Here is a 20,849-nt window from a genome sequence, read left to right on the forward strand (position 1 = left end):
GAGCAAGCCTACACACCTGCCCACATAGAAGAGCATCCCTTTAGAAGTGGACATCCGTAGAGACGTTTTGGGCAACCTTGGCACTCAGGCTGAAACTACAAATCTCATTATGCCTCTTTTTCTGGGAGTCATGCCTATGACTGTCAGTTCTGGAGTGCCTAATCAGAATTGAAATTCAAGAACAACTGGAGTCCTGAGGTCGCCCACCCCAGCCTTGCAGAGTATTGAACCGATAATGAACTTCCTTTTGCATGGGAAGTCGAACAATTGACTTCTCAGTACAAAAATCTTAAAAAGCAAAATCACACAATCAGGAAACAGGATTTCTGGGGGCATTCTATACTCCTCCAGGTTACCACCTTACAAGGAAGCTACATCCGAGTGTTTGACACTTCTAGATTAGAGCAGATGCAGAATGAAATGAAGTAATACCTAAAAATATTAATGTAGATTTAAACCCAAATCATTAAAGCTAGCCATACATGGCTTAGTTTTTTCATTCTGCCAGCTGGCTGACCCGGTTTCCTCATCAGCACATTTGAGGTGGATGCAGAAATCCTGCCCGTTGTGGGATGCCCCGCCATCAGAATATACTGGTCAGCGCTGCAGCCGATTGAGTGAAAATATACGGACAAGCATATTCATGAACAGTTGAGATATCGACTTCACATAAAGTGTTACTAAAGGCAATTTTTTAAAAATTAAAATAAAAACATATTTTACTCACCTGCTCTGTGCAATGGTATTGCACAGAGCGGCCCTCAACCTCCTTTTCTGGGGTCTCCCGTCGGAGATCTCATCTCCTTCTCCTCTTTGTGTGCCCCCTAGCAAGGTGCTTTCTTGCTCCTAAGCTGTGTGCATCTAAGGAGTCACGCTCCATAGACACACATAGAGCTGCTAAGCCCTGCCCTCCACCTCTTCCTCACAGCATTTGATTGATAGCAGCAGAAGCCAATGGCTCCTGCTGCTGCCCAAGTCTATGTGTGAAGACGTTTATTTACCTTAATGCAGGGAATATATTAAGGTGAAAAAGTGTTTTGGCTTTAGAACCACTTTAAAAAGCACAGATGTTTTGAAATTGTATAACATTTATAGATATTGAATCCTACTTACAAATGGGATGTAAATACTCCGAAGATAATTGGTTCTTGCAAATCTGGTGATTTCAGGATAAAAACATCATTGATGACATTAAAAATCATATTATTCTCTGATGAGTGACATATCAGTCTGGCTTTAAGAAAGGTTGTCCACTTTTTCTGCAATGTTCTGAGACCACCTTGGTCACCCTAAAAATAGAGTAAAGTAATATATGATTTACATTGTATAATATGACCTCACATAAGAAATAGTCCCAATGTTGAACAGGAACAGCAGTCGTTTGTAGAAAAAATAAAAGTCAGTACAAATACTTTAGCTGCTGACTTTTAATAAACAGGTACTCAGCAGCCCAGGAATTCAGCATGGTCATAACCTGGGCTGGTTCTTCACCAGTTTTCAGGTCCCTGGCGCAACCATCTTAAGTGTGGGAAGCCGGCTGTGACTTCCTATTGGTTCCTCACTGTGCATACAAGAGATGCGCTGCACTTTCTGAATAGTCCCGCAGATTCCTGGAACCTGTTGTCGAGACCCAGGAGGTTGCGGGCAGGAGGGCTGAACTTCAGGCTCTGTACGCTTGGGGCGAGCACAGCAGAAATGGGAAATGGGAGAGTACCTGTCAGATGTAGGTACCCTCCTTGCAAAAAAAATAGATTATGTTTTTCTAATGGCATTTTTGTTTTAGCGAGAATCATTTCACAGATTAAGGACAGCCCTTTCTTTGTCCACAGCAGCTGAATTTACTACACATCATATTGGAAAACATAAAGAAGCAACTTAAATATCTGAGTTCTATTGGTTAAATTAAAAAAAAATAAAAATCAATAAATAAATCAGCTTACAGACCAATTGAACCCTTAGTTTAAATCGGCTACAAACATTCAAGTTGTATAGTTTCAATACTTCATGGACTAACTTGGAGCTGCTCTTAGGCCTGGTTCAACCAATGCAGTTTGTGTTTTGTAGTTTTCTGCAGTGCTTTTTCATGTTTTTGCACATTTGATTTTGACACTTTTTAATGCATTTTGCTTTTATGCTTTTTTAACTTGGCGCTGGGTACACTAAAAACGCAAGACACATCAAAAACATGTCAAAATGCACCACATGTGGATTCTGTAGCATCTCCATTGAAGTCTATTGAACCAAAAATGGAAAAAACTTTGCTTTTAAAAAAGTCACTGACCCTTTACAAAGACGAATTGTTTTAAAAAACGCATAGATGTGAATGTGTCCCATAGGAATCATGTTAAATGGACTGAAGTGCGTTTCTGCAAAAAGCACCAAAAAACACATAGGTGTGAACCAGGCCTTAATGCCTACATTCAGAATTTGCCCATGATGTGCATGCAAATTTTTTTCTACTCCACTTAGTCCAGATTTTACAAAAGCAAAAAAGTGGAAGAACCAGATAATTATTTTCTAAACTATACAAGAAAATTAAAGTAAAAATATAAACCAATACTCTTCACCTTATAAAAAAGAAAGCCATTGCTGGCTTTCTGCTCACTTTTAGACTGTCTCACTGTGAGGACCCTACACATCTACATCTGCCCAAGAGACATGAAGGAGGTGCAAAAATGCTGAACAGCATGAGATCATTCACAGACTATTCACGGCATAATAGGCAAATAACTTAATAAAACTGTAAACAACTGACGACATCCAGTTATTGCTTCACTGTTACATATGAAATTTTCACATGTAATATATGAACAGTTCTAAAATGCTGAACTTTACTCATGAACATCATAAAAGAAAAAAATATTTACAAATATACTATACAAAAATCATAAATAAAAGCTTGCTTTTTTACTGCTATAATACCTTTATACACTCACCTATTCAACTATATAAAACTGCCATCATCAGTGTTACATGTCCTGCAAATATAATCGGCACCCATTCAAAAGATTTTCATTCATTTGGCTTTGTCTGTGAACAAACCAAGTGACAGACCTCAGGAGAGGCTTCGACAATACAGACTAGAATGTCCTAGCAGACTTTTGCTAAGCAGATGATAGGTGCTGTCATTAAACTGCCTTCACTGTGCCAGTTCATAAAGAGAGCAAACAGAAAGTGAGGGTGTGCTGTATGTAGCAGGACCCTTTAATTGTCATGCCCCTCTTAAGGTAAGCCTCGTCCACATATAAATAAAATATTAGTATTTAAACACTGCACTCTGCACTTTTCTTCCAAACGCAAAAGGCTTAGTCAGGAGGTAATGAAAATCTGTACTTGTTGTCTTAAGCTAGATGTCTCCACGGGCTTCCGGTTGCCTTGGAAACCCCCAAGATTAGGTTCAGCACTTTTATCTGCAGAGCCCCAGCATTTTTAATAGAAGATTTTAACCAAACAGCAGCAACGTGCTTAAATGGTCTGCTTATAACAGGGAAGATGAACAAAAAATTTGGATCAAACCTAATAGATATCTGAAGAGATTGCAGTGAAGGTTTGGTGTACAGGACGTTCAAAATTCTTAACACACTATGTAAGAACACTGAATATAGAATCAAAAAGGTCTTATTTTAGCAAGTGAAGTGATAGAGCACAACTGGACACAAGCCCTTCCTCCCATGCTGCAATCCTGGATAGCAGATATTGATAACCCTCTTCCATATAACAAACAATTTTATATCCACAGGGGCAACACCTCTAAATATAACAAAATGTGGGACCACTGGTTGCAACATTCTGATACATACATATGAAACGGGGTCAAGTTGTCTTATTGAATACTTACTTTAGGTATAATTTAACTGGTTCTATTTATAGTATTTCTCACTGGCTATATGTAGGCACTACCATCCTATTATTATTTCTACTTCATCTTATTTGTACCTTGTTGACTGATGCCACTTTCAGTCTTTGTATGTTCTGATCGTACTTCATGTGGCTTATAGTTCTTTTTTGGGCCGTCATCTATGTGCATATCAATGGTGTTTGGCTTCCTCCTGTGCAATTCCCTTATTTCAATAAAGTACTCACTTATCTTCAATGTAAAAAAAAGTCCTTTTTATACACACACACACACACACACATATATATATATATATATATATATATATATATATATATATATATATACACACACACACACACACAGACACACAGACACACACACTATATTGCCAAAAGTATTGGGACGCCTGCCTTTACACGCGCATGAACTTTAATGGCACCCCAGTCTTAGTCCGTAGGGTTCAATCTTGAGTTGGCCCACCCTTTGCAGCTATAACAGCTTCAACTCTTCTGGGAAGGCTGCCCACAAGGTTTAGGAGTGTGTCTATGGGAATGTTTGAGCATTCTTCCAGAAGTACATTTGGGAGGTCAAGCACTGATGTCGGACGAGAAGGCTTGGCTTGCAGTCTCTGCTCTAGTTCATCCCAAAGGTGTTCTATTGGGTTGAGGTCAGGACTCTGTGCAGGCAATTCAAGTTCCTCCACCCCAAACTTGCTCATCCATGTCTTTATGGACCTTGCTTTGTGCACTGGTGCGCAGTCATGTTGGAACAAGAATGGGCCATCCCCAAACTGCTCCCACAATGTTGGGAGCATAAAATTGTCCAAAATGTCTTGGTATGCTGACACCTTAAGAGTTTCCTTCACTAGAACTAAGGGGCCAAACCCAACCCCCTGAAAATTAACCCCACACCATAATCCCTCCTCCACCAAACTTTACACTTGGCACAATGCAGTCAGTCAAGTACTGTTCTACTGGCAACCGTCAAACCCAGACACATCCATCAGATTGCTAGACAGAGAACACATCTCCACTGCTCTAGAGTCCAGTGGCGGCATGCTTTACAGCACTGCATCCGACACTTTGCATTACACTTGGTGATGTAAGGCTTGGATGCAGCTGCCCAGCCATGGAAACCCATTCCATGAAGCTCTCTACGCACTGTAGTTGTGCAAACCCGAAGGCCACACAAAGTTTGGAGGTCTTTAGCTATTGACTTTGCAGACAGTTGGCGACTTTTGCGTACTTCAGCATGCGCTGACCCCGCTCTGTTATTTTACAAGGCCTACCATTTCATGACTGAGTTGCTGTTATTCCCAGTTGCTTCCACTTTGATACAACACCAATAACAGTTGACCATGGAATATTTAGTAGCAAGGAAAGTTCACGGATGGACTTATTGTACAGGTGGCAAACTATCACAGTACCATGCTTGAATTAACTGAGCTCCTGAGAGTGAGCCATTCTTTCACAAATGTTTGTAGAAGCAGTCTGCATGTCTAGGTGCTTGATGTTATACACCTGTGGCCATGGAGGTGATTGGAACACCTGAATCCAATGATTTGGAGGGGCATCCCAATACGTTTGGCAATATAGTGTACTATACATATATATATATATATATATATATATGTACATACATACACACACACACACACACATATACACACATACATACATACACACGAGCGCACACATACACACAGTATGTCTATCTATGCTGAATATACCAGTGTTGCTTTCTGGGACCCCACATAATGAAAAGGAACAAGCCTAGTGATTAGCTTTTGGTAGAAAGCTACCAAAACTCGCTTTCCAATTTCCTCCAGTTCATGCCACTGGATCATATCACAAAAAATTAACAAAGAACGATGCAAGCACTATGCTTGTGCAGCTCTTCTAAACATAAACAATGGAGCAGATGTGGCTCCTAATTAACAAAAGGGACGCAAGCCCCTTTGTTAATTGCAATCGGTTTTCTGTTTTGCTGTATCTGATGGGCAGCACAGAAAACCAGAAAATGCTAAACCTACATGCTCCGATCTCTTTGTCTGTCCCCACTCTCTGCTCAGCTCAGTGCTAGAAGGAGGAGGATGTCTGTTAACTATGTAGGCTCTGCTCGTGTAGTGTAATCATCAGAGGGAGGAATGTGAGCTGTCCGCTGACAGCTCACATCCCATATGGCAGGTCAAACCATTCTTTCCTGTAATTACGGGCAGACCTTTGCTAGTTTCTATTTCACTCCGAAATAGAAACTGATGCAAGTGGCTCAGGTGTTTCCAACAGAAAACAAGTGAGTTGACATGTCATTCTACCAGGTGCAGCAAGAAATAAATCAACCGTTAGGTAAACTCTGCATGAGTGGTTTCCTAATCATCTTCCACCCAAAACTAAACTGTTGGAACTGGGCTGTGCAATAATGTGTAATGAGCATTCTAAAACTAAACTCTACCTATTTTTTTCTAATAAAGAGTCATGGGGTTAATTTACTAAAGGCAAATAGGCTAAGAATACCCGATCTTGTACAAGGAAAATAAAAGAAAAAACACTATTTTTGCTTGTACATGATTTGATGATGGTTGTCAGCAGAGCTTCACCTTATTCACAAAGATAGAATTCAAAATGACAGTTTATCTACCTTTCGTGAATAAACCCCAATGTCTCCAGAAAAAAAAAAAAGTAAAAAAAAGTACCTTCAAAAGAAGACAATTAATACTTTCCAGTCTGGCAGACCGCAACTCTGACCTCTGCTCTCTTGGAAAACTATGGTAGCTAAAGAATCTTCAGCATTCAATATATTTCAGGGTATGCCAGATGCTTGGTCCCCCACGGTGGTCCACCTTCACACTGCTATGTGACTGCTGTTTCTGGTTCTTACCAGCATTATGATGCATCCTGGTGGCTTATACTTACAGGAATATAGGGAGAGGCCCCAGAAGTTAAGGAAGACTTTAAAGTGGGGAAAATATTCCTTGTGGAGTCACACATAGCAGTCAAGACTTATAATACACCTTTACTGATAGAAATACGAAGGATGCTTTCCTGAACTCCTACTGAAAACTCTAGGTTCCTGGCTATTCTGGCTTCTGAAACTTGTATGTTTATCAGGAGAGTCACAGTAAAGGGAAAACTCCTGATTTACATACCTGTTCCAAGTCCGTCCACGCAAAAAAGAAATCCAAATATTACCTCCTAATTAGCATTGATGGAGGATTTCCCCTGTGGGCTATTGTATTCTGACAGCCAGCACCTGAGGGCCAAACAGTCCCTATTTGGCCAACTTTTATCCACCAAACTCCTTCCATTTCCCAATTGAAATCTGTCCAGTCACGTGGTGTTGGAAGGGCACCCACAGCTCACATTTCAGCCGATTCTCAGGAATCAACCAAAATTTAAGCCATATTATGCCAGGTTTAGCCCATCAATCCATTGGGAAGCCTACTTCCTTTCCCTTTTACTGGCATCAGAACAATGACATATACATTATTTATATGGCGTTACCATAGTGTTAAATCTAATTTTCTAAATATTTTTAAATGCAGATCTTAAATTATAATGCAAAATTACACAATTATTTTTTACAATGTTAGAAACATCTTACCCATAACAAGCGATGCTAACTTTGTATTCATTATATATGCAAGTGGAAGACACAAAGTAAATATATTTCGATACTTTGAGTGTTCCTGTATCCCTGTTAATAACAGCCATTAACATTTCTCAGAATGTCGCCACGGGTGGAGTGATGCAATGTGAATTTAATCACTGTAATTAAGGCAAGATCTCAGCATTCTAACAATTGTTGAAGAGGCTCTGGAAGACCTATAAAACACATCACTGTACACAATGGATGCTGTCACTGACAAAGCAGTGCAGCCTTTCTAGCAGCATATGATAGAAGTCGGCAGCTGGGCTCATTTTTTAGTGTGAGTGATGACAGCTTAGTATGAATTTCCACCTGTCATCACCAGTTAAGACAAAACACAGCCTGTCAGAGGCATCCCATAACACTTACAGAAAATATGCCAAGGGGTGCTCAAATACATTTTCAACATAGCCTGATTCCCAAATTGCAAATTAATGTTTATGGGGTGTCAGAGACATCTGCAGCAGTATAATCATTATTTTTGGTTAGCTGATAACTCTAAGCTCGATGAAGTATATCATCATCAGCACACAGGCACCTAAACCTGATGATTGCTGGTTACATTAGGTTAACAATGTGAATTATACACCTTTTTATAAATTTTCCTTATTCAAGATTACAATAATACAGGCCTTTACAATGAACACACCTTTATTCTACTATAATAGCTTCCAGAAGTACAATGGAATATTTAATTAACAGAACCTTTTTATGTGAGAAAACATGTTTTTCAGTAGATCCTCATGTTTTAAACATTAAGAGAATCCACAATACAATATTGCGTTCTACTCTACAATTAAATAAATCTGTAACATCATGCTGTAAAGCAAAGTTATGGCACAGAAAGTTAAACAGGCACATCATCCACATATCTTTACCTAATGTGCCCCTGCAGCCCCCCTTAAAAACTCAAATATTGGTATATGCCAGACCAGCACACTCCTTCCCCCTTCCAAAATGCAGTGCTCAATGCCTGAGAAGACTATAGCAACACCCTACCACCATCACATAGGGGGCCTATCCCTATGCAAACATTACTTTCAAAGGCAGTAAATGCAGGCAATCTCTAGGGTGTCCCTGGAGCTTAAGATGAGTTAGCAAGCTCTATAAAAAAGGTACAAAATGTGCACCAGAGAGGTTTAAAGCAGCACCATATTACATCTTCACTTTATGGATGAATTTTAGCTTACACCATAATGTTTTCAGTCAATACAAAAGTACCAAAGCTAAGACTTGGTAATGTATAAGTTGAGGAAATATAAGCGGGGTTCCCAGGGATGATCACTCTTATAGGTCTGTGCCATTTATGAGCCAATCTAAGAAAACCCATAGACATAAAACAAGACTTAAGAAATGATATAAGTTGTTGGTCCATCGAAAAAGAAATTGTGTTGAATCTGATTTTTTTCTACAGCATGAAAAAATGAATTGCATGGTTGTCTTGTTATTTTAAGATAACACAAAAACACATGCACATTTCCTGTTCCCTAAAGGCTTGCTTTTGCCAGTATACAATTTTTTTTTTAATAAAGCAGATCATTTTTTGTTTGCTGAACAATTATTCACGTGAGACTCTGTAGGATGAAGAATAGTTCACAAGTGTGAGAACTTGTGCCTTATGTCTTCTTGTCACTCACATGCAGAGAGAATGAAAATATGAGAAAAGCTTAGGTAGCGTTAAGTATCAAAAGTAGTTTACTGCATGAAATTTTGCATCTGATTTAAAAAGATATTTAGAAAGGGACAAAACACATCTAAAGAAGGGGTGCTCAACCTGTGACCCTCAGAGCCCTCTGATGTGGTCCTTGACCTAAAACCAGGAAAGTGCATGTCTGGGGTCAGCATTCTGTTAATCATGATCTGGACTTGCCGACCCACCATCCCAGAGCATCAGAGTGCATCGAGCTGGAGCCAACAGCAGAGAAAGCAAGGGGCTGTGGAGGGAGCAGGAGTCGTATAAGCCGATGCTTTCTCTGTACCGCCGGCCCTTGTCTCAGGCAGAGTGATACTAAGTGCCCTTTGCCTGGGATCTGTTTAGCAGCCTGGAGAGCAATGGTAGCAGAAAATGGAAGAGGAAAAGGAGGTAAGTATATTAAACAACACATGCACTGCGCTTTTGCAATGGTCATATTAACACCTATGAAAGGGTTAACTATTATGCTGTTTTCACACTGATTGGGTTAGCTCTTTCGGGTTAGCTGTACCATAATAAACAGTAGTGAAACAAAGCGAGTGCTCTCAACTTAGCAGCTAGAACACCAAAGGCAACCAGTAATAAAACCTTCAAAAACATATAATGGATAAAATAGGTGCAGCGCTAAAAACACAAAGTAATAATGTTCATGAGTATGCCAATAAAGTGATAGTCTGTGCAGATCTAGGTGCAAAATAGTTGTAGAATCCGCAATTAGTGCTCCAAAACATGTGGCAAAATTACGCACTCACCAGATGCATAAAGTAAATACACATTAAAAATCACTCCAGGGGTCTCCTCTAGAGGTTGGGTAGGGTCCTAGTCCAGGCCAATCCTCTTCCTGGGTATGGGGGTGCTTGTCAGGAGCTCATGGGTAGGAATAAGGTCCAGCTGGCCAGAGATCCCTTTAAGGGATGGACGGGTGAAGAAGCCTGCTTTAAGGGACTCCCTTCTCTGGATACTATGTTGGCAGGATCATGGGGGGCTCGTCCGCCGCACCTTCAGCTGGTTCCTTCCTCTGACCTCCACCTTAAAGGGATCTCTGGCCAGCTGGACCTTATTCCTACCCATGAGCTCCTGACAAGCACCAAAATTTTACCACACGTTTTGGAGCACTAATTGCGGATTCTACAACTATTTTGCACCTAGTTCTGCACAGACTATCACTTTATTGGCATACTCATGAACATGATTACTTCGTGTTTTTAGCGCTGCACCTATTTTATCCATTATATAGTTGTACCATAGACTTCTATTTTATCCTGTGGGTTTGATGCTCTTTCTGAAAGGTCAGCAAACTCCTGAAAGCATGAGTTTTGGTGTGCTTTCAGAAAGTGCACCACACCCGGAAAAATTTAATAGAAGTCTATGGCAAAGCGCAGGTAACCTGCAGGAAACCAAGAAAGCAGCAGATGTACTGTGCTGCACCCGCAGTGTGGGCAAACCGCAGTGCATCAGTGTGAAAAGCAGCCTCAGGAAAGGGCCCGTTTACATTTGCGGTTTGAGGGGGGGAACCTCATAGTTGAGACGTGTTTTTACCACAAACAAGATATACCTGTGCTCAAATCCCAATAGCTAGTACATGCATTTATCTATCATTTATCTTGTCTTTCCCCTATATTGGGATTGTGTCCACAGTAGCATTTGCGTAGGCAGAGCAGAGTTGGACTGGCCATAGAGGGATTACTTTGACCCAGTTGGCCAGCTTACACATGTATTGCAATATGTGTGAAGCAAATATTCCTATTCTTCTTAGGCTGCTGGAGAGGGTATATACCAGTGTGCAGAGGGTCCTTCAGAATTTCTAGTGTTTTTACCACAACTCCCCAACCACTGGTGTGGTGTCAGGGGGTCGCAGTGGCAACCACGCCCCATGCTCCAGGGGGCCTGTGCAGCCTCATTATCACATTTTTACACTTGGAATGGAGGGGACGGCATATACAGGTACCGATCCTCTCCATTTTCCTCCTGCAACCCCTGAAGTCAGTTTCTCCTGCTGGCATTCAGAAGCTGCAGGGGGATATGTTAATTAGGTTTTTTCAAAATAAAAAATTAGAAATTCTGAACCATTTCATTGTGGCCCGTGACTGGTTACCAAACCACATAAGTGGCTCTCGCTCTTTTTAGAGGTTGAGCACCCCTGATCTAAAGGATAAAATAGAAGAAAAGCAATGCCACTCAATTTGCTGAGTTCGATGGTGTCAAATACAGAGCTTCCACTGGTGATTGATACTCAAATCTCTATACATTACCAAAAATATGGAAGCCAAATGTATGCTAACAATGCAATAACTTTAAATATGTGCTCGCTATAAATAGACTATTCTTTCCACCCCAGAAGTCAGCTGTCATTCCTGGTCTGATGAGCTGCCATATTATGTTAATGATGTCATGAGTATCCTCACCCTTTGTATAAGTCAGCTACAGGGAGTGAAACCCCACTTCTGCAGCTTATTGGATGGGGAATAATAGCAGACCTCTGGGTTTGGACTTGAACCCAGTTCCAAACATACTCAAGTTCATCCCTACACCTAAGCCATATCTGTGCAGTTGTAAGGTAACATTATATCTTTAAAACGTGTAAAAAAAAAAAAAAAGTGTAATAAAGATCAAATCTGAAATTGCTACAGGTGAAATGGGGCAGCAAAGATATTTTAATGTTACTTTATAAGGGGCTCAGAAGCATAAATTAACTTGTAATTACCCTGGGAAACCTTATTAAATGATCCTAGGCTGGAAATAGAAGGTCACAGATATTAACCAATTGCATCCTGAATTTATAAAACCTGAAAAGTAGAACAGGTATTTTTTTCCTAATTCGACTGGAATTCCAATAAAAACTCAATGCTATAAACAGGACAGTAAAGTTACAGAAACATTGCTTCCGTGTCAAATTAATCATTTGTGTGTGGGGTGGAAAACATCTTAGGAACTACAAAAATGTGCAAGCAATTGGTTATCAGCACTGGCAACCTGAGAGATACATAGTAAAAAAAAACAAAAAAAAAAAACCAGATTTATGAAAATAAACTTCATTATCTTTAATCATAAAACATTCGTGAAATGGGTTTTAGTGTGGATATCTTCCTTAATCCTTCTTAAACACTTAGCTTTGGCCTTGCCAGGGGCATATAAATAACTCTGACACAAATAGCTCTGTTATTACAAGTACAGTAGCTGAGCTGCAAAGGCTTGTACATGGTTGAGTTAAAAAGATAAATTGAAATCAAACATGCACACATTAAAAAATAAATAAATAAAAACCCAGAGAAAATCCAAATACTAACTATATAACCAGCAAGTACAGTACCTTTTGGGCTGTTAAAAGGAATGTATAGATTATTTTACAGTGTTATGCTGGCTCTGCTTCCTGATTTGCAATGCTACACAATGGTTGCGCCTTACTGTTTCTTTTCACAATGCAAATCAGTGGTCTCACTGAACAATGATGATAGGCAAATATATCCAGAGCAACAAAATAACAGTAAATTCACACACTGAAAAATAACTGCAGCTTAGTTACTACAATCTGCACTTGAAGCTTTCCATACGGAATATGACTGACACCACCTCATAATTAGTATGACAATCATTGGATCTCAGAATATGTGAAAAAATTTTTTGTTTTTTGTCTCCAATCAGGAAACTGACACCCATTTATTTTAAAGGTGATCCTGGTTGCAAGGATACAAGTGATAGGCAGTGTTTAAAGTGTATTTTCACTTTTGCAGTCAAATTTGAAAACCCCACATACCTAAAAATAATAATTATAATAATATTTGTTTAGTTTTTTTCTCAGGAGAAGGCCTCATGATGGACTGCCAGCATTTCGAAGCAATTTTTGGATGGAGTGTCGCAAACTCAAACTCAGTTTCTTCTCGTTAAAGAAGATTTATCATTAGAAATTTTACATTTCTGTCTCCTATGGGACAAAGTACATGCAGTACTTTGTCCCATGTTTCAAAGTGCTTTCTAACCCTAGTTATACCGTATTTACCGGCGTATAAGACGACTGGGCGTATAAGACGACCCCCTACTTTTCCTGTTAAAATATAGGGTATGGGCTATACTCGCCGTATAAGACTACCCCTCTTCCAACGCACACCAAATAAAAATGAAAAAACATCAGATTTGATTTCAATATGGTATGCTATTTCAGTATGGTATTCCAATGATGGGTGCTATTCCTCCCACTGACACCAACGATGGGGCACGATTCCTCGCTCTGACACCAATGATGGGGCACTATTCCTCCCACTGATACCAATGATGAGGCACTACTCCTCCCACTGACACCAATGATAGGGCACTATTCCTCCCACTGATACCAATGATGGGGCACTATTCCTCCCACTGATACCAATGATGGGACACTATTCCTCCCACTGACACCAATGATGGTGCCCCATCATTAGTGTCAGTGTGTGAGGAATAGTGTCCCATCATTAGTGTCAGTGGGAGGAATAGTGCCCCATCAATAGTGTCAGTGGGAGGAATAGTGCCCCATCGTTGGTGTCAGTGGGGGAGGAACAGTGCCTCATCGTTTGTGTCAGTGTGGAGGAGGAATAGTGCCTCATCGTTGGTGTCAGTGGGGGGAGGAATAGTGCCTCATCGTTGGTGTGAGTGGGGGAGGAATAGTGCCCCATCGTTGGTGTCATTGGGGGGGAGGAATAGTGCCCCATCGTTGGTGTCAGTGGGGGAGGAATAGTGCCCCATCGTTGGTGTCAGTGGGGGAGGAACAGTGCCTCATCGTTGGTGTCAGTGGGGGAGGAACAGTGCCTCATCGTTGGTGTCAGTGGGGGAGGAATAGTGCCCCATCGTTGGTGTCAATGGGGGAGGAACAGTGCCTCATCGTTGGTGTCAGTGGGGGAGGAACAGTGCCCCATTGTTAGTGTCAGTGGGGGAGAGGAATAGTGCCAAGAGTGTCACAGCATGGTGCTGCTGCACACTTACTGGCCGCTCCCTCACTCGATTTTCGAGGGGCCGCTCGGCTCCGCCTCCTCGCCGGTGATTGGTCGCCTGTGTGCCTTTCCAGTGCTGGCGCCCAATCACCGGTGAGGAGGTGGAGCCGAGCAGCCGCGCGACCAAACTGAAAGAAGGAGCAGCCGCGCTTCCTGGACCGGATCATCGTGGGACCGGGACCGGAGCCAGGTAAGCTACAGCAGTCCCCTGCCCGCCCCTGTACTTAGTGTCCCTTCCGCCACCGCGCCACCCCGCGAAAAAGTGCCGCCCTGACACCGGCTCGCCGTATACCGGCGTATAAGACGACCCCCAACTTTTCAGAAGATTTTCATGGGTTAAAAAGTCGTCTTATACGCCGGCAAATACGGTAAGTACCGTACCAGCCCCCCTTCAGTTCTGCTGCAGCCAAACCGACAACAGCTCATTCTTAGCTGCAGTTTGTCTCAGCTGTGTATACTTTCCCAAGAAAAGACACGGGCAACAGGAATGCAGAGCCTTACTTTCCCAAGGCAAGCAATGGCAAGAGGAATGCAGAGCCTTACATGCTCCCTCCCCTGCATTCGTCTTGCCGTTGCACAGACAGAGGGAGCAACAAAGGGAACTATTGCTCTATGTGTCCCTCTTGCGCTGCCTGTGTGTATGGAGTTTGGAAAGCATAGAGGGGGCTCCTATGGAGTTACATAGGTCCCGGCGGCACAGGCACCTATGTAACGCCATAACATATAGAACAGGGAGTGTGTCAGCATTGCTGGAGGACACTTTCAAAAGTAAACAGAGGAATATTTTTTTTTTTTTAAACAGCAAATACATGCAAGTTATATTATCTGTTTTATGAAAAACACGACTTTAATCTCACATTAAGCAGGAAAAACATAGCAAGAAATCAAATTCTAATTATCACGTTATCCTTTTCAATTTTTCTGCCTCTTGATGATGGAAAAGATGAAATGTAGAGAGAAAAAATATCACAAAATGGGAAGATGCGGAGTGGATTGGGATAATCCACATTAATATATGCAGCTTCATGCACTGTCCCTTTTTGCAAAGAGCTGAGTGTCCTGATGTACACAAAGGAAGGTGGAGAAACACCCATGAGAAAACCACCGAGTTGGGCAGCTAGAACAGATCAAGGCAGAAGTCATAAAGCTTCTGGAGTTCTACTGCACCTGCACTCCACCCACACACATATAAATATATATATATATATATATATATATATATATACACACAGTGGAGCTTTTACTATGATATCAGTTGCCCATAGACTCACCAGGCCACCACTGCTTAACCTGTTGCCAGTGGTGCTGTTCATATATGTCACGTGACCTGGTCGGAGCATTAGCAATGCAGGCAAAGTGGCTGAACTGTACTGCTATGGTGGCGTTGCAGTGTGCCGTTACCAGACAGCCCCACTCCAAGCTTTGTATATAGAGCAGATAATGAGTAAGGGGAACAGGTCTGCACATCAGCCGAAAGAAAGGCAACTAAGCAAAGGAAACAGGTAGAGAAATTCAAATTACAGTTCAGCCTAAACCCTCCACAGCAGTCCTAACAAAAAGGTGGGACGCAACGTACTGTGTCAGTGCAAAATAGCAAATTATAATACTAGCATGCACTCCTATATAAATAAATAGAAAAGTCCACGACAAAAAAAAAAAACTTTCCGTCAAACTGCTCTCCGGATACAACAGTTTCTACAACCATGTCACATACAGTAACCATTAGAAAGCTAGTTGATCACAGTCAACAGAGTCTTCAGAGATGAGAACATATGAACTGCTGAAGCTCTGGTTCTGACACTCAGCAAGGAATACCCAGATATACTGGTCTGGCTTAAGTATCTGGGTCTTGTGCCATCTGGAACACATAGGTGTCAGAGACGACCGCAGGGCTGAGCAGTGAGAGTAACAGTATATTAAATATGAACTGGAAAATTCTCTGCTCATTGACTAAAGACTTATATGATTTTATGGCAAGAATCTACCGACAGTTGTGGATAGTAAAAAAATCTACCAATTCTTCCAAGGTAGGGGTGTTATAGCCTGTAGTGAGCAGACAAGTTTCTATTTGCCTGGTGTCCATTTCTCCTGTAGGCAGTAATATACCTCTTGGTTGCTTATTAACCATAAAGCTGTGTCCTTCAATGGGTGAGAAAGAAAGGATTTTGCCCAGTATAAGAAAACAAACTTGCTTATAGTCTGCTATGGTGTGGCATCCCTACCAGACACAAATAAAGATCCTGAACATTTTTTCTTCCTAACAGTCAAAGCAATACAGCTTAGTTGAGACTGTAATTGGATAGAGAATGAGCAGCAACTCACTGATGAAGTCACTTTGCTTAATCTTTGCTTAATCTTCTAATTAGTAAGCTAAATTTGTTAGCTTTGGATGCACTGTGCAATTTAGTAATGCCACACTGGCATACAGTCCTGCTCCCTGCACTGATGTTAATGTGCAAAAGATTAGTGGCTAGTGCAAAACAGAGGTAATCATTTAAAGGTACTTAATGAATGCATAATTTGTGTAAATATGGGTCTTTTATATCTATATCTTTATAGCTATAAACACATATCACCAAATGGGATGCTGTTTCCAACTGTCCCCCACATTCTCCAGGCAGTCATCAAAAAGATGTTGCCCAATCAGTGAAAATATAGATTTATATATGAGAAAAAACAAGGGAGGAAGTTTCACCAGCAGGTCCTTGGGGCAGGACAAAAATCACTGATGGTGTGGATAGGCAGTTTACAATCTCCTGTCCTTTCAAACCAGCGGAAGAGGGCTGAAGCCTGGTTCACACTAGTGCAATTTCAGATGAGTCACACAGAAATCACACAAGGTGAATCACATTGTTTTCAACGGTGTCTGTTCACATCAATGTGACTCAGTAAGCAGCGATTTTGGAAAAGGTTCCGGTACTACTTTGCTGCAATTCCAGTGTGATTTTGGCCTTATATAGTATACAAACCTTATCCAAGTTGCACTACATACCGTAGTCACACTGAAAATCAATTCAAAATGGTATCCCAGAGGTGTGAACCTAGCCTGAACCTTTTGTATAATAAGTCGTATTTTTTTTATCAGAAACTCAACAAAATGTTTATTGATAAAGAATGTAGCTAATATGAAGACACAACAAAGATAATTAAACAGAAGAGAAAAGATAAATCACTGAAGCAATTTATAAAGCAGAATGATTGTTGAACTACCTTGCACACTCTGGCTATCCTGGGAATTAGAAGCTTGTTAAAAAATTCATATTCCACAGACACTTCAGTGAAGAAGAAATAGACTTTGTCATCATCTCCATCTGGGTTATTCGGAGGTGCTCTGATCACATCTGAATACACAAACTTAGGCTCTAAAAACAAGGAAGGAAATACACTCATTACTTCACCGATTCAGATCACTTTTTCGGTTTGTTAAAAAATGGTTTCATGAAAGACGAAAATGTTCCAAAATAGAAGTACACTACCCCAAGAATTGCAGAACTTGTACACACTACATAAAAAAGCTTTTAAATGAAAACTCCATGGCTGACTTGGAGGGAATCCAATGCAGGGGTTGTGAAAATGGTGTTTGAATGTTGGTGCACTAAATAATGTATTGAACATAAAATTTAGATTAAAATGATGAACAGTGTGTGAATTCTGCTTAGTTTACTGTAAAATCAGACTGCTGAGACTCGCAGGAACACAATGTATTTCAGTGTGTGTCTGTTTGGAAATTATAGGTTATTGTCAGTTGTGGGTGCTCAGCAGGATCATTACAGAAAACTGAAAATGGGCAGATAAGTCATATGCTCTATGTCTGTTGGCAATGTAAAAGAAGAGATCATCAGGTGTTTGCAATTGATCAGCAAACACAAATGCTCCTGCGCTTGGGGATGGACTCGATGCAGGCTACAACCACATTAAGAATGTCCTGGAACATGCACACCTTGCTGCCCTCAAATGGACCGGGGAAATCCAAATATACTGAATGAGGAAAGACAAAACAGAGGCGCACAGGCCTAGTGCATTACCATAAAAAATGTTTAATAAAAAATAAAGTAGGTGTTGTACTCACAAACGACAATATAGTCAAGGCACATCATAAAGAACAGCTGGGTCAACACCGCGCTGAGTAACAGTCCGCAATAGGGAGTTTAGACATCCAAAAGCCTGACGCGTTTCGAGGACTTGCCTCTTCCTCAGAGCCCTGGGGGTCTTTATGATGTGCCTTGACTATATTGTCGTTTGTGAGTACAACACATACTTTATTTTTTATTAAACATTTTTTATGGTAATGCACTAGGCCTGTGCGCCCTCTGTTTTGTCTTTCCTCATTCCGTTTGCAATTGATGCTTGAACAGAACCTCAAAGTCTCTGTGTAGGTCTAACACGGAGCTCCTGTTGAGGAGATTTTCGCTCACTTCCGGTCCTAAAGACGCAAGAGGAAACTAGAGGAAATCTCTCCACAATGAACAAGATTCCTATTAAAGGGTCGTAACTGGAACAAGTGTCCCCATTTACAGATGTTTTCTCACTTTCTAAAGAAAACCAAAATTCTGGACTTTCCATTACTCTCTGTCTGGGTCTCAGTGGTCACTGGACAAAAAGCGGTGTGAATCCCAGAAAGCAATAAAAACTTGACAAAGAATCTAACCCTTTCCTACTCCACAACTAACAAAAAAAGTAAGTGTGTGTGTGTATTGTGACAGGAGGTCAAGAAGAGCTAAGGGATGTGTCCAGGATGGGAAGTATGTTTGTCCCAGGTTCATGCTTTACACTGACTGTTTCTCCTTTGGTGCTGTGTGGTGAGCCTTTTTGACTCACTGATGATGTCACGAGCTCAGCTGTAGTAGGTTAAGGGCTCTGGGCTCTATAAAACTCCCAGGTTGCTTAGAGAGGATGCACCAACCTGGAACCAGTTTGCTGTGCAGGACAGACTGGGAAGCAACCAAACATTACTGTGGTGAGAGTAAATCTGTGTGATCTTGGACTGTGAGACGCTCCGTGTGAACACCTTGTGTCTGAGCAGCTATAGGCTATATCCAGACAGGCAGATAGAAACCTGTGTCTGCAGTTAGATGCCCAGTGTGGCAAGGCTTTATTTTCTGTTTGTACTTGTTTTGCTGTTTTTGGATATATGCACCTTGTGTTCACCAGACCTGTAAATAAAGCACAACCTTATTCACCAAGATCCTGCTGTCGTGCTGAGCCTCTTTCACCGTGTTCTGACTCATCCAGGGGGTTAAGCACAACCCACTACTGGGCTAATCCCTCACTATATATATATATATATATATATATATATATATATATAAACATTTTACAAAAATCTGCACACAGACCATAAACATACTTTTCATCTTCTGCCATGAAACATCTTTAAGTTAGTAATAAGGGTACTATGGCTAACCCAACTGTTTGATTCATATTATCCATATTCATATGAATTGGCATGAACAGTGCACCTGCATGTGGTCTTACTCAAACATTTCCCTGCTGTTTTTGTTGTGGGAATAATTTCAGTTAAACCTGGCATGAAAGAACGTAGTTGAAATCAGGCACACAGATGTGTGCCAGAAGCTCTTGCCTTCTTTCAAAGCTATTCCTATTCACCCCACAGACCAGCAAACCAGACATGCCTAAAATCTGACCCAGTCAGGTCAGCTGTCAACTGCCACATTGTAAAAATTACTCACACAAACTCAAGAATACAAGACAATGTTGAGTCTCTAAACGAAGATATCCCGTTGTAACTACTTAGAGACCTATGGCATGCATTTAATGTTTACTGCAAACAAACATTTATGTGACAAAGAATCATAGTTACATAGTTAGTCTGGCTGAAAAAAGACAAAAAGTCCATCTAGTTTAACCATAAAAAAAAAAAAGTTAAAATACTATACCCACAGTTCATCCAGAGGAAGGCAAAAAAACCCAGCAAAGCATGATGCAATTTGCTCCTGCAGGGAAAAAAATTCCTTCCCGATCCCCTGGATCAACTTTACCTATAAATGTTAGTAACCAGTATATTCTGTGTATCCAAGAAATAATCCAGGCCTTTTTTAAAGCAATGCACTGAGCTGGCCAGAATAAACTCTTGAGGGAGTCTATATATATCTATATAAGTACCTGAAATAAAATAATAATAAAATAATAATTGAGGGAGTCTATTCCACATTTTCACAGCTCTCACTGTGAAGAAACCTTTCCGTTTTTGGAGATTACATTTCTTTTCCTTCAGACATAAAGAGTGCCCTCTTGTCCTCTGTGATGACCTCAGGGTGAATAACTCTACACCGAGTTCACTGTATGAACCACTGATATATTTATACATGTTGATCATATCCCCCCTTAATCTCTTCTAATATTTCCTCAGAGCTGAGCTCCTCCATGCCTCTTATCAGTTTGGTTGCCCTTCTCTGTACTTTCTCCAGTTCCCCAATGTTCTTTTTGTGAATTGGTGCCCAAAACTGAACTGCATATTCCAGATGAGGTGTTACTAATGATTTGTACAGGGGTAATATGATATCTCTCTCTGGAGTCTATACTTCTTTTAGAAACCACAGTTTTGCATTGCATGCCATTATTTAGCTTGTGATCTACCAGAACTCCCAGATCCTTCTCCACCATTGATTCCCCCAGTTGTACCCCCCCCCAGTATGTATGATGCATGCATATTCTTTGCCCCCAAGTGCATAACCTCACATTTATCAACATT

The 20,849-nt window shown here is 40.9% G+C and overlaps 1 protein-coding gene across 3 annotated transcripts in view; it reads right to left on the minus strand.

Annotated features, from left to right (window-relative positions):
* LOC149436061 (semaphorin-4D-like) overlaps positions 1–20,849 on the minus strand; it is a 78,661-nt gene that overhangs the window by 31,882 nt on the left and 25,930 nt on the right. For all 3 annotated transcript variants that reach the window (XM_089662172.1, XM_089662171.1, XM_089662170.1), the window contains exons 8-9: positions 17,348–17,499; positions 1,114–1,289 (exon numbers count right to left, since the gene is read on the minus strand). In XM_089662172.1, the coding sequence (XP_089518298.1) occupies positions 1,114–1,289; positions 17,348–17,499 (328 nt within the window). The remainder of the gene's footprint in view (positions 1–1,113; positions 1,290–17,347; positions 17,500–20,849) is intronic.

This window comes from Staurois parvus, unplaced genomic scaffold (assembly GCF_062004578.1).
Source record: "Staurois parvus isolate SC_StPar_1 unplaced genomic scaffold, SC_StPar_1.0 ptg001432l, whole genome shotgun sequence".
NCBI classification, from domain to species: domain Eukaryota; kingdom Metazoa; phylum Chordata; class Amphibia; order Anura; family Ranidae; genus Staurois; species Staurois parvus.